This window comes from Oncorhynchus keta, chromosome 20 (assembly GCF_023373465.1).
Source record: "Oncorhynchus keta strain PuntledgeMale-10-30-2019 chromosome 20, Oket_V2, whole genome shotgun sequence".
In the NCBI taxonomy this organism is placed as follows: domain Eukaryota; kingdom Metazoa; phylum Chordata; class Actinopteri; order Salmoniformes; family Salmonidae; genus Oncorhynchus; species Oncorhynchus keta.
Window position 1 is genome coordinate 29,253,057 of NC_068440.1, and position 13,383 is coordinate 29,266,439.

The following is a 13,383-nucleotide window of genomic DNA, read 5'->3' on the forward strand; positions in this document are numbered from 1 at the left end:
AACTTAAAGTCAACTCGTCTTAATACGATCTGTGTGGTTAACTTGGTAAGAGGAGCTGGTGTGGCGGCCATATCACAAGTTACAGTGTGCGTTCCAAATGGCATCCTCTTCCCTATATAGGACACAACTTCTGACCAGATGGCATCCTCTTCCCTATATAGGACACAACTTCTGACCAGATGGCATCCTCTTCCCTATATAGGACACAACTTCTGACCAGATGGCATCCTCTTCCCTATATAGGACACAACTTCTGACCAGATGGCATCCTCTTCCCTATATAGGACACAACTTCTGACCAGATGGCATCCTCTTCCATATAGGACACAACTTCTGACCAGATGGCATCCTCTTCCCTATATAGGACACAACTTCTGACCAGATGGCATCCTCTTCCATATATAGGACACAACTTCTGACCAGATGGCATCCTCTTCCCTATATAGGACACAACTTCTGACCAGATGGCATCCTCTTCCCTATATAGGACACAACTTCTGACCAGATGGCATCCTCTTCCATATAGGACACAACTTCTGACCAGATGGCATCCTCTTCCATATAGGACACAACTTCTGACCAGATGGCATCCTCTTCCTATATAGGACACAACTTCTGACCAGATGGCATCCTCTTCCATATATAGGACACAACTTCTGACCAGATGGCATCCTCTTCCCTATATAGGACACAACTTCTGACCAGATGGCATCCTCTTCCATATAGGACACAACTTCTGACCAGATGGCATCCTCTTCCATATAGGACACAACTTCTGACCAGATGGCATCCTCTTCCCTATATAGGACACAACTTCTGACCAGATGGCATCCTCTTCCCTATATAGGACACAACTTCTGACCAGATGGCATCCTCTTCCCTATATAGGACACAACTTCTGACCAGATGGCATCCTCTTCCCTATATAGGACACAACTTCTGACCAGATGGCATCCTCTTCCCTATATAGGACACAACTTCTGACCAGATGGCATCCTCTTCCATATAGGACACAACTTCTGACCAGATGGCATCCTCTTCCCTATATAGGACACAACTTCTGACCAGATGGCATCCTCTTCCCTATATAGGACACAACTTCTGACCAGATGGCATCCTCTTCCCTATATAGGACACAACTTCTGACCAGATGGCATCCTCTTCCCTATATAGGACACAACTTCTGACCAGATGGCATCCTCTTCCCTATATAGGACACAACTTCTGACCAGATGGCATCCTCTTCCCTATATAGGACAACTTCTGACCAGATGGCATCCTCTTCCATATAGGACACAACTTCTGACCAGATGGCATCCTCTTCCATATAGGACACAACTTCTGACCAGATGGCATCCTCTTCCCTATATAGGACACAACTTCTGACCAGATGGCATCCTCTTCCATATAGGACACAACTTCTGACCAGATGGCATCCTCTTCCATATAGGACACAACTTCTGACCAGATGGCATCCTCTTCCCTATATAGGACACAACTTCTGACCAGATGGCATCCTCTTCCATATAGGACACAACTTCTGACCAGATGGCATCCTCTTCCCTATATAGGACACAACTTCTGACCAGATGGCATCCTCTTCCATATAGGACACAACTTCTGACCAGATGGCATCCTCTTCCCTATATAGGACACAACTTCTGACCAGATGGCATCCTCTTCCCTATATAGGACACAACTTCTGACCAGATGGCATCCTCTTCCCTATATAGGACACAACTTCTGACCAGATGGCATCCTCTTCCCTATATAGGACACAACTTCTGACCAGATGGCATCCTCTTCCCTATATAGGACACAACTTCTGACCAGATGGCATCCTCTTCCCTATATAGGACACAACTTCTGACCAGATGGCATCCTCTTCCATATAGGACACAACTTCTGACCAGATGGCATCCTCTTCCCTATATAGGACACAACTTCTGACCAGATGGCATCCTCTTCCATATAGGACACAACTTCTGACCAGATGGCATCCTCTTCCCTATATAGGACACAACTTCTGACCAGATGGCATCCTGACCTTCCCTATATAGGACACAACTTCTGACCAGATGGCATCCTCTTCCCTATATAGGACACAACTTCTGACCAGATGGCATCCTCTTCCCTATATAGGACACAACTTCTGACCAGATGGCATCCTATCTTCTGACCAGATGGCATATAGGACACAACTTCTGACCAGATGGCATCCTCTTCCCTATATAGGACACAACTTCTGACCAGATGGCATCCTCTTCCCTATATAGGACACAACTTCTGACCAGATGGCATCCTCTTCCCTATATAGGACACAACTTCTGACCAGATGGCATCCTCTTCCCTATATAGGACACAACTTCTGACCAGATGGCATCCTCTTCCCTATATAGGACACAACTTCTGACCAGATGGCATCCTCTTCCCTATATAGGACACAACTTCTGACCAGATGGCATCCTCTTCCCTATATAGGACAACTTCTGACCAGAGAACCATAGGAGCACTATGGGCCCTGGTCAAAAGTAGTGCACTAGATAGGGAATAGGGTGCCATTTAGGATTTAGCTCCAATGTGGAGCCAGGGCAGTCAGCCCTAATTCATCTCTCTGAGGTTCCCTTGATTCAAGAGGACGGGGCAGCAAAGAAAAATAGAGCTGGACAATCCTATTCACGCTTGACTTAAGCTCAAACATTTCTCGCAGTCCTCATTGCCCCTTATTAGACGGAGGTGAGCATGAGTCTGTACTCATTAATGCAGTTATTGTTCAGCAATTAAGTCGATTAGTGCAGGAACGCATCCCAATCCACCAGTAGGCTTACAGACCAGAATAGTGTCACTGTTTACCTGTGTCTCATAACCTAAACTGTGTCCAGCCTTAAAACTCTCACTGACCCAACCAAAGAAGGCCTAGCCCCTTAAAACCCTCACTGACCCAACCAAAGGCCTAGCCCCTTAAAACTCTCACTGACCCAACCAAAGGACTAGCCCCTTCAGAGCCTCACTGACCCAACCAAAGAAGGCCTAGCCCCTTAAAAACCTCACTGACCCAACCAAAGAAGGACTAGCCCCTTAAAAACCTCACTGACCCAACCAAAGAAGGCCTAGCCCCTTAAAACCCTCACTGACCCAACCAAAGAAGGACGAGCCCCTTAAAACCCTCACTGACCCAACCAAAGAAGGCCTAGCCCCTTAAAACCCTCACTGACCCAACCAAAGAAAGCCTAGCCCCTTAAAACCCTCACTGACCCAACCAAAGAAAGCCTAGCCCCTTCAAAGCCTGATTGACAAACATAGACCTAGCCCTGTTATTAGACAAGACAGATTTTAAATACCCACCCACAAAGATAGGGCTGGGTAAATCTTTCCATTAGCTGTAAATTAGAGTCGCCGGCCCACCTGGGGAAGAGGTTAGTAATAAGTAGAACCAGGAGTTTTTCATGGTCAGTCATGAAGACAGGAATAACTCTTGGCACTACTTATACATTACATAGATAGGGCTTGGTTGGGCCAAGTGATATTCCTGAGAAAACTCCTGGTCTTAGTAATAATAACTGATTCTTATAGGGAAATATCTGTAATATATTACAACCTTTTTTGTTGACAAGTTGCAGTTTTGGCCTGTGTGACAAAACCAATTCCTCAAGGTGTGAGGGAACTATGTGTCTCCCTAATTTTCTGTCCCAGCGTAATTACCTCTTTTCCTTTTAAGATTTAGGTCGGATAAGGAATGCTGTCTGATCTCTAAAGGGCTGAGCTGTCTCCAGCCAACTAACTAACGAACTCGTGATTCCATTGTTGCCCGCTTGCCCTTTCACAACGAACAGCCCATTCCAGAAGTAGAGAAGTGAGAAAAAAAACAGTAGGACCTACATTGTTCTGATCTTGAAGTATGGGACTCTAGGGGTAGAACTTAGATAAATGGACTTTTGCCCTAAAATACTACTGCAGTGCACTGCAAAAATGTGTTTGTTATGAAAATGTAGAAGCAACATGTAAAGTGCTGGTCCCATGTTTTAGGAGTTGAAATAAAAGATCCCAGGCTTTATTCAGACGCACAAAAAAATGCTTTTCTCTCAAATGTTGTGTACAAATTTGTTTACATCCCTGTTAGTGAGCATTTCACATTTGCCAAGATAATCCATCCACCTGACGGGTGTGGCATATCAAGAAGCTGATTAAACAGCATGATCATTACACAGGTGCACCTAGTGCAGGGGACAGAAAAGGCCACTCTAAAATGTACAATTTTGTCACCCAACACAATGCTACAGATGTCTCAAGTTGAGGGAGTTTGCAATTGACATGCTGACTGCAGTATGTCCAGCAGAGCTGGTGCCAGATCATTTAATGTTAATTACTCTACCATAAGCAGCCTCCAATGTCATTTTAGAGAATTTGGCAAAACGTCCAACCAGCCTCAAAACCTAAGACCATGTGTAACCACACCAGCCCAGGACCTCCAAATCCAGCTTCTTCACCTGCGGGACCATCTGAGACCAGCCACCTGGACAGCTGATGTACCTGTGGGTTTGCACAACTGAAGAATTTCTGCACAAACTGTCAGAAACCGTCTGAGGGAACCTCATCTGCATGCTCGTCGTCCTCACCAGGGTCTTGACCTGACTGCAGTTCCGCCGATGGACCCAACTTCAGTGGGCAAATGCTCACCTTCGATGGCCACTGGCACACTGGAGAAGAGTGCTCTTTACGGATGAATCCCCGATTTCAACTGTACATGGTGCATGGCGTTGTGTGGGCGAGCAGTTTACTGATGTCAATGTTGTGAACAGATTGCCCTATGGTGGTGGTGGGGTTATGGTATGGGCAGGCATAAGATACAGACAATGAACACAATTGCATTTTATCAATGGCAATTTGAATGCACATAGATACAGTGACGAGATCCTGAGGCGCATTGTCGTGCCATTTATCTGCTGCCATCACCTCATGTTTCAGCATGATAATGCACAGCCCCATGATGCAAGGATCTGTACACAATTCCAGGAAGCTGAACATTTTCCAATTCTTCCATGGCCTGCATACTCACCAGACCCATTGAGCATGTTCGGGATGCTCTGGATCAACGTGTACGAGAGTGTGTTCCAGTCCCTGCCAAAAATCCACATAAGTTACATGGACTCACTCTGCGTGAAATAATAAGGGTTGAAATGCTTTTTGAACGACTAACACTTCGTCTGTAAGATCCCTCAGTCAAGTATTGCAATTCAAGCATAGATTCAACTACAAAGACCAGGAAGCTTTTCGGAAGCCTCACAAAGAAGGGCAGTGATTGGTTGATGGGTAAAAAATAACAAATCAGACATTGATTATCTCTTTAAGCATGGTCAAGTTAAAACAGCTACGGAGGTCAATGGCTGTGATGGGAGTAAACTGAGGATGGATCTACATTGTAGTGACTCCACAATAATGACCTAAATGACAGTGAAAATAAAAATATAGAGAATGAAAATAGTCCAAAACATGCATCCTGTATGCAACAAGGCACTAAAGTAATACTACCAAAACACTTGTTATAGCACTGAGTAACTAGCACCACTGAGTAACTAGCACCACTGAGTAACTAGCACCACTGAGTAACTAGCACCACTGAGTAACGAGCACCACTGAGTAACTAGCACCACTGAGTAACTGCCTCCTTATTTTCCAGCATGGTGGTGACTGCATCATGGTATGGCTAAGCAAGCACAGGAAAGATCCTAGAGGAAAACCTGCTTCAGCCTGCTTACACCAGAAACTGGGAGAGGAATTCACCTTTAAGCAGGACAGTAACCTACAACAAGGCCAATCTACACTGGAGGCATTAACTAAGAAGACAGTGAATGTCTGTGAATGGCCAAGGTACAATTTTGACATAAATCTGATTGAAACATTATGGCAAGACTTGAAAATGTTTTGTCTAGCCATCATCCCCAACACCTTAACAGAGCTTAAAGAATTTTGAAAATAATAATGTGCAAATAAGAGACTTATCCAAGGAGACACAGCTGTAATCACTGCCGAAAGGTGTTTCTAACATGAATTGACTCAGAGGGCTGAATACTGATCTAAACCAAGGTATTTATTAGCATTTATTTTATAGAAATAAACACATCTTTCATTTTGACATTAGTCTATTTTTCATAGATAGTTGACAGAAAATGACAAATCCATTTTTTATTATTAACAATAAAAATATGAAGAAATTCAATAGGGTGAAAACTTAAGACACCTACTGTGTGGCCATAGAGCACTTACATTTAGGGTTGCTAAACTACTGGTAATCTAATCACCAGAATCTTCTGTCAATTTGGTAATGAACAGATAACCTATGGCAACATTAGTCAAATATATTAATATAGTATTCATTTTTTAAATCTGTGTCCATGAGTTTCTAGTGGATATACCATATGGGTCAGGAGAAAATACCAAAATGTATGAAAAAATGATCAACAATGGCATTATTTTCAATTAACACGGCAACTCTTACAATGATTGACTTCAGTCAAATAGATGTGCAATGGCTGGAGCAGAATGAGTGGAATGGTATCCAATACATCAAACACATGGTTTCCATGCGTTTGATGCCATTCCATTGGCTCCATTCCATTGGCTCCATTCCATTGGCTCCATTCCATTGGCTCCATTCCATTGGCTCCATTCCATTTGCTCCATTCCATTTGCTCCATTCCATTGGCTCCATTCCATTGGCTCCATTCCATTGGCTCCATTCCATTGGCTCCATTCCATTTGCTCCATTCCATTGGCTCCATTCCATTGGCTCCATTCCATTTGCTCCATTCCATTGGCTCCATTCCATTGGCTCCATTCCATTGGCTCCATTCCATTGGCTCCATTCCATTGGCTCCATTCCATTGATGGTTTATATTTAAGATGATATTTTAAAGCTTTGTTATTCTATTGTTATTTTAAAATGATCTTATTTAATTATTTGATATATTCTATGTGATAAGGCCGCACAGAAATCCGTAGATTATCACAGATGTCTGTAATTATCTGAAGTACCCAAAATGGCTATACGGTAAACCAATAGTTTATGAATAGATTTAAATCCTCTTACATAATCTTTTTTTATGCACACATCACAACAATACTGTTGGGGGGAAAAATGCAGAAAAACTTCTGTTGAAAAAAGATTGCATGTAATGTTTTTTATTTGCATTTTATTTTCTCACAAACCCAAAGTTTGCTTACAAAATAGAATGTCTACCCATCTATTGCATATCATGCTGGCAGTTTAAACTACATGCAAATCGACAATAATAAGAACAGCAATGATAACAATTAAACTTACTAAATAAGAAAGGGGAGGAGGGAGAGGGGTGATCATAAAAACAAATTAACATTGACAAGTTACAACAGGATTTCAAAATAAGAGTTTATAAAAAGAGGCCTTTCTCCCAGTGGAGTTGTTTTTATACAGGAGACTTCCTCAGAGCAGGCAGGAGAACCACAAACCTCTCTGGATACAGGAAACAGTAAAGGGAGAGAAAAAGAGAGAAAGAAGAGACTGCAGAGACAGAAAGGCCTAACCTCTCCCTGCTCTAACGATAGAGTGATCAGTGGAAATGAATGGAGAGACAGAGAGGGGAATAGAAGAGGAAATGGAGAAGAGGGGGCACTGAAGAGGTGAATAGGATCACTGGGCCATGGGGAAAGTATACTGCAGTAACTGCACAATATTGAATGACACACACACACACACACACACAATTCAAACTCAATCATACAGTTAGAAGCCCTTTCATCGATGGCAATGTCTCGTCAATGTGGAAAAACCTGCCAGAGACTAACATAACTTAATTGACCTATCATGGCTGGTCTCGTACAATTGACAATGATTTATTGTGAAATAAATGGGTTAGGTAAGAGTATGGCTTTATAGATTATTATTTGAAACGTCTACACATAAAAACATTACAAAGAAAGGATTTATGTTCTCTTGGCTTGTAGACAAAACAAGGGCCAAGCCTTCCATAGGATGCATCCCAATGCATTCTATTCCCTATATAGAGCACTACTTTTGACCAAAACCCTTTGGACCGTGGTCTAAATGAGTGCATTGTATAGGGAATAGGGAGCCATTTGGGACGTACCCATAGAGAACACAAGAGCCACCCATATGGTGTACTTCAGAGAGACAGAGAATATATAGAGGAGGTTTGTACATAAAGGGTTTACAGACATCGAGGATGAACAGCTGGTCACTAAAACGGAGGAGAGTTGGGTCCTGGAGGATTCAGTGTTCGGATACCCTGTGTGTAGCTCTCATGAATGGGGGCTTTTTTGGGGAACCTATCAGGTGAGAGTGGGTGCCTGGAGGAACTAACGGAGGCAGAGAGAGACAATATTAAATGGGAATGAGAGGGAGTTGTAGAGCAGTCCCTTTGGTATCTGACCCAGTATACTGAATTAAGAACTGTTGTTGTCAGACAGTTCCTTTTAAGTACTGATATCATGTCATAGACCAGTGTATTGAATGAGAGTAAGGGTACATCCCAAATGGCACCCTATATTGGGCTCTACTTTTGACCATTTTGGACGCCTCCTAGGAGGTCCCTTGGCGTTTGAGCCAGTGTTGTCCTTATGGATGGTAGCAGGTGGTGTGGTCAATGGTTTGGTGGTCAGGAGGATGCTTCCAGAGCCTCAGTCTGTGCTGACCTGTGTGGTGACCTGTCCATCAGCCGTCTGATTGGTGGACTGGATGAACAACGGCTGGCTCAGGTCCTGTCCCGCCGGCATCACCTGCTGAATCTGATACAACTGCTGTAAGGAGAGAGAGAGAGTAAAGGATGTGAGTGAGCGAGCGACAGGAGTGAGAGGTCACTGAGATGTTCCTCTTACCTGTCCATCAGTAAACTGGTTGAATTGCTGCTGGCCTTGCTCTGTCTGTGTAATCTGAGAACAAACCAGAGAGAGAGAGAGAGAGAGAGGAGTCAGTCAGTCACAGTGCTTCACACAGCCACTATTCAAACCTACACCTCTTAAAATGCAACTGAAGGAAATTAACAATATAGAAATAGATTTACAAAACAATATTGAAAACACACATTTTTAAGACGAATAATCGTATCATATTTAGAATGTTATCATATGTTACTACCTTAATGATATTTCCTAAACTAACAGTGATACGGTACCAGACACTACATTACAGAGGTGAAGTGTCTACACACATCTGATGCGATACTATGGATTTTTTTTAAAGGTCCATGTTCAGTACCTGTACCTGCTGAGTGTTACCCAGCGTCTGGATCTGTCCCTGAACCACCTGTGTGCCAGAGACAGGCTGTGCCAGCCGAATGTACTGCAACTGACCATTGTTCAGCTGCACCTGCACACAGTCACCACACGGGGGAGACACACTTTAGGATGGGAAGGTCATAGATACACAACGCAGAGGTTATCATGATCACTGAGCTAGTTAGAGCAGAGCGTCAAAATGGAGGACCGTATAAGGTTCACCAACTATAAGGAGATTTATCTCCAATATTTAACTGAAGAAAATGTTGTGTAAATATCATTAGAAAATGGAGCTTTACAATGATTATAATCTTTCCAGTAAGGTCATTCTAGGAGACTTTCCTCCTCTATATCTGTCTCTCTTACTGGTATCTGCTGGATCTCTGCGGAGTTGGTGATTATCTGCTGCATGACCTGCATGGTCTGTCCTGACTGCACCGTCTGGGTCTGGCCCTGGGACGATGCCTGTACTATCTGGACCTGCTGGTCTCCCACCTGCATGGTCATTGGAGCCCCTCCCTTCGGGGTGGAGAAGGAAGATTCATTGTTGAACGACTGAGAGTCTGGTGACTGAGACATGTAATGTGATGATTGTCCCAAAGAAAGAAGGAAAGAAATCCAGACGATCTAACGTCCCTAATAAACCAGCCGATCGGATCTAACGTCCCTAATAAACCAGCCGATCAGATCTAACGTCCCTAATAAACCAGCCGATCAGATCTAACGTCCCTAATAAACCAGCCCATCGGATCTAACGTCCCTAATAAACCAGCCCATCGGATCTAACGTCCCTAATAAACCAGCCGATCGGATCTAACGTCCCTAATAAACCAGCCGATCGGATCTAACGTCCCTAATAAACCAGCCGATCGGATCTAACGTCCCTAATAAACCAGCCGATCGGATCTAACGTCCCTAATAAACCAGCCGATCGGATCTAACGTCCCTAATAAACCAGCCGATCGGATCTAACGTCCCTAATGAGACAGCTAATCTGATCTGACTAACATCCCTAATGAGACAGCTAATCTGATCTGACTAACATCCCTAATGAGACAGCTAATCTGATCTGACTAACATCCCCAATGAGACAGCTAATCTGATCTGACTAACATCCCCAATGAGACAGCTAATCTGATCTACACTAACGTCCCTAATGAGACAGCTAATCTGATCTGACTAATGTCCCTAATGAGACAGCTAATCTGATCTGACTAACATCCCTAATGAGACAGCTAATCTGATCTGACTAACATCCCTAATGAGACAGCTAATCTGATCTGACTAACATCCCTAATGAGACAGCTAATCTGATCTGACTAACATCCCTAATGAGACAGCTAATCTGATCTGACTAATGTCCCTAATGAGACAGCTAATCTGATCTGACTAATGTCCCTAATGAGACAGCTAATCTGATCTACACTAACGTCCCTAATGAGACAGCTAATCTGATCTGACTAACATCCCCAATGAGACAGCTAATCTGATCTGACTAATGTCCCTAATGAGACAGCTAATCTGATCTGACTAATGTCCCTAATGAGACAGCTAATCTGATCTGACTAATGTCCCTAATGAGACAGCTAATCTGATCTGACTAATGTCCCTAATGAGACAGCTAATCTGATCTGACTAATGTCCCCAATGAGACAGCTAATCTGATCTGACTAACGTCCCTAATGAGACAGCTAATCTGATCTGACTAACATCCCCAATGAGACAGCTAATCTGATCTGACTAATGTCCCCAATGAGACAGCTAATCTGATCTGACTAACATCCCCAATGAGACAGCTAATCTGATCTGACTAATGTCCCCAATGAGACAGCTAATCTGATCTGACTAACATCCCCAATGAGACAGCTAATCTGATCTGACTAACATCCCCAATGAGACAGCTAATCTGATCTGACTAATGTCCCTAATGAGACAGCTAATCTGATCTGACTAACATCCCCAATGAGACAGCTAATCTGATCTGACTAACATCCCTAATGAGACAGCTAATCTGATCTGACTAATGTCCCCAATGAGACAGCTAATCTGATCTGACTAACATCCCCAATGAGACAGCTAATCTGATCTGACTAATGTCCCCAATGAGACAGCTAATCTGATCTACACTAACGTCCCTAATGAGACAGCTAATCTGATCTGACTAACGTCCCTAATGAGACAGCTAATCTGATCTGACTAACATCCCCAATGAGACAGCTAATCTGATCTGACTAACGTCCCCAATGAGACAGCTAATCTGATCTGACTAACATCCCCAATGAGACAGCTAATCTGATCTGACTAATGTCCCTAATGAGACAGCTAATCTGATCTGACTAATGTCCCTAATGAGACAGCTAATCTGATCTGACTAATGTCCCTAATGAGACAGCTAATCTGATCTGACTAATGTCCCTAATGAGACAGCTAATCTGATCTGACTAACTTCCCTAATGAGACAGCTAATCTGATGTGACTAATGTCCCTAATGAGACAGCTAATCTGACTAACATCACTAATGAGCCAGTTGATCTGACTAAAGTCCCTAATGAGACAGCTAATCTGATCTGACTAACGTCCCTAATGAGACAGCTAATCTGACTAACGTCCCTAATGAGACAGTTAATCTGATCTGACTAACATCCCTAATGAGCCAGCTGCTGCTGAGTCAAAAGTTAAACTGCAGACCTGGAGCACCAAGTGGAGATGAGATGGACAGGAGAGAAAGGAAGGCCCTCATGGGGTAAACTAACCTTCCTGATTAAATGTGGAGGGGTGCGCTCCGGGATGACATTTCCACTAGGTACAGATCTAGAATCAGCATCCCCTCTCCCAACCCTAACCTTAACTATTTAGTGGGGTAATTGCAAAACTGATCCAAGATCAGCATCTAGGAGCAACTTCACCCTACAACTAGGAGTACTGGGATGGGGAAGGGTGTTTCGGATGGGGGGGGGGTTACCGTGATAGGTGTGCCCTGTGACTGGGCTACCTGCACCTGCTGTAACTGTTGCATTGTGGTCCCCTGCAGCACCTGAAGGGGGGAAGGAAGAGAGAGGAAGAGAAAGAGGGAGCTTTACAAACATGACTACAAGCACATGCAGAGTGCAGAGTGCAGAGTGCAGAATGTAGAGTGTAGAGGAAAAAGTAGCGCACACACACACACCTGTCATCAGATCATACACACACAGTCAGACACCGGTCATCAGATCACACACACGGTCAGACACACACAGTCAGACACACACACAGTCAGACACACACAGTCAGACACCGGTCATCAGATCACACACACACACACAGTCAGACACCGGTCATCAGCTCACACACACACACACAGTCAGGCACAGGTCATCAGATCACACACACACACAGACACAGTCAGGCACCGGTCATCAGATCACATACACACACAGTCAGACACCGGTCATCAGATCACACACACACACACACAGTCAGACACACACAGTCAGACACCGGTCATCAGATCACACACACACACACACACACACACACACACACACACACACACACACACACACAGTCAGGCACCGGCCATCAGATCACACACACACACACACACAGTCAGGCACCGGTCATCAGATCACACACACACACACACAGTCAGGCACCGGCCATCAGATCACACACACACACAGTCAGACACCGGTCATCAGATCACATACACACACAGTCAGACACCGGTCATCAGAACACACACAGTCAGACACACAGTCAGACACCGCTCATCAGATCACACACAACAAACAATGAGCATGTGAACTGAATTATGGTTGGAAGAAATGCATAGAGCAGAAGGGATGCAGATTTAATGGAGAAAGAGCAGCTGTTAATGAAGATAAAGATGTATCCTACAGTAGGAAATGGGAGTTCCAATAAGACACTGTAGATGTGCAATAGAAATGGAGGTTTGGTTTCGTAACAGATCAGTCCGTTAGGGACTTTGTGGGAATGTGACAGAACTGGTGCAACAGTGACGACTAGTGACACCGAAAGCTCTTAGCAGGCAAGTCTGGCAAAGACACACACACACACACACACCTGTCATCAGATCATACACACACAGTCAGACACCGGTCATCAGATCACACA

General features: G+C 43.9%; 1 protein-coding gene across 23 annotated transcripts in view; it reads right to left on the bottom strand.

The window, feature by feature from the left end:
- Nucleotides 1–7,173: 7,173 nt before the first annotated feature.
- The window catches only part of LOC118399606 (nuclear transcription factor Y subunit gamma-like), a 49,414-nt gene continuing 43,204 nt past the window's right edge, over nucleotides 7,174–13,383 (bottom strand). For 12 of the 23 annotated variants that reach the window (XM_052472583.1, XM_052472580.1, XM_052472579.1 and 9 more), the window contains exons 7-12: nucleotides 12,233–12,304; nucleotides 9,637–9,789; nucleotides 9,251–9,361; nucleotides 8,872–8,925; nucleotides 8,689–8,793; nucleotides 7,174–8,352 (exon numbers count right to left, since the gene is read on the bottom strand). In XM_052472583.1, coding sequence (XP_052328543.1) covers nucleotides 8,326–8,352; nucleotides 8,689–8,793; nucleotides 8,872–8,925; nucleotides 9,251–9,361; nucleotides 9,637–9,789; nucleotides 12,233–12,304 — 522 coding nt within the window. In that variant the 3' untranslated portion in view covers nucleotides 7,174–8,325. Of the gene's footprint in view, nucleotides 8,794–8,871; nucleotides 8,926–9,250; nucleotides 9,362–9,636; nucleotides 9,790–12,232; nucleotides 12,305–13,383 lie in introns of all 23 variants that reach the window. The other 11 variants (XM_052472573.1, XM_052472572.1, XM_035795818.2 and 8 more) reach the window with 9 other exon arrangements.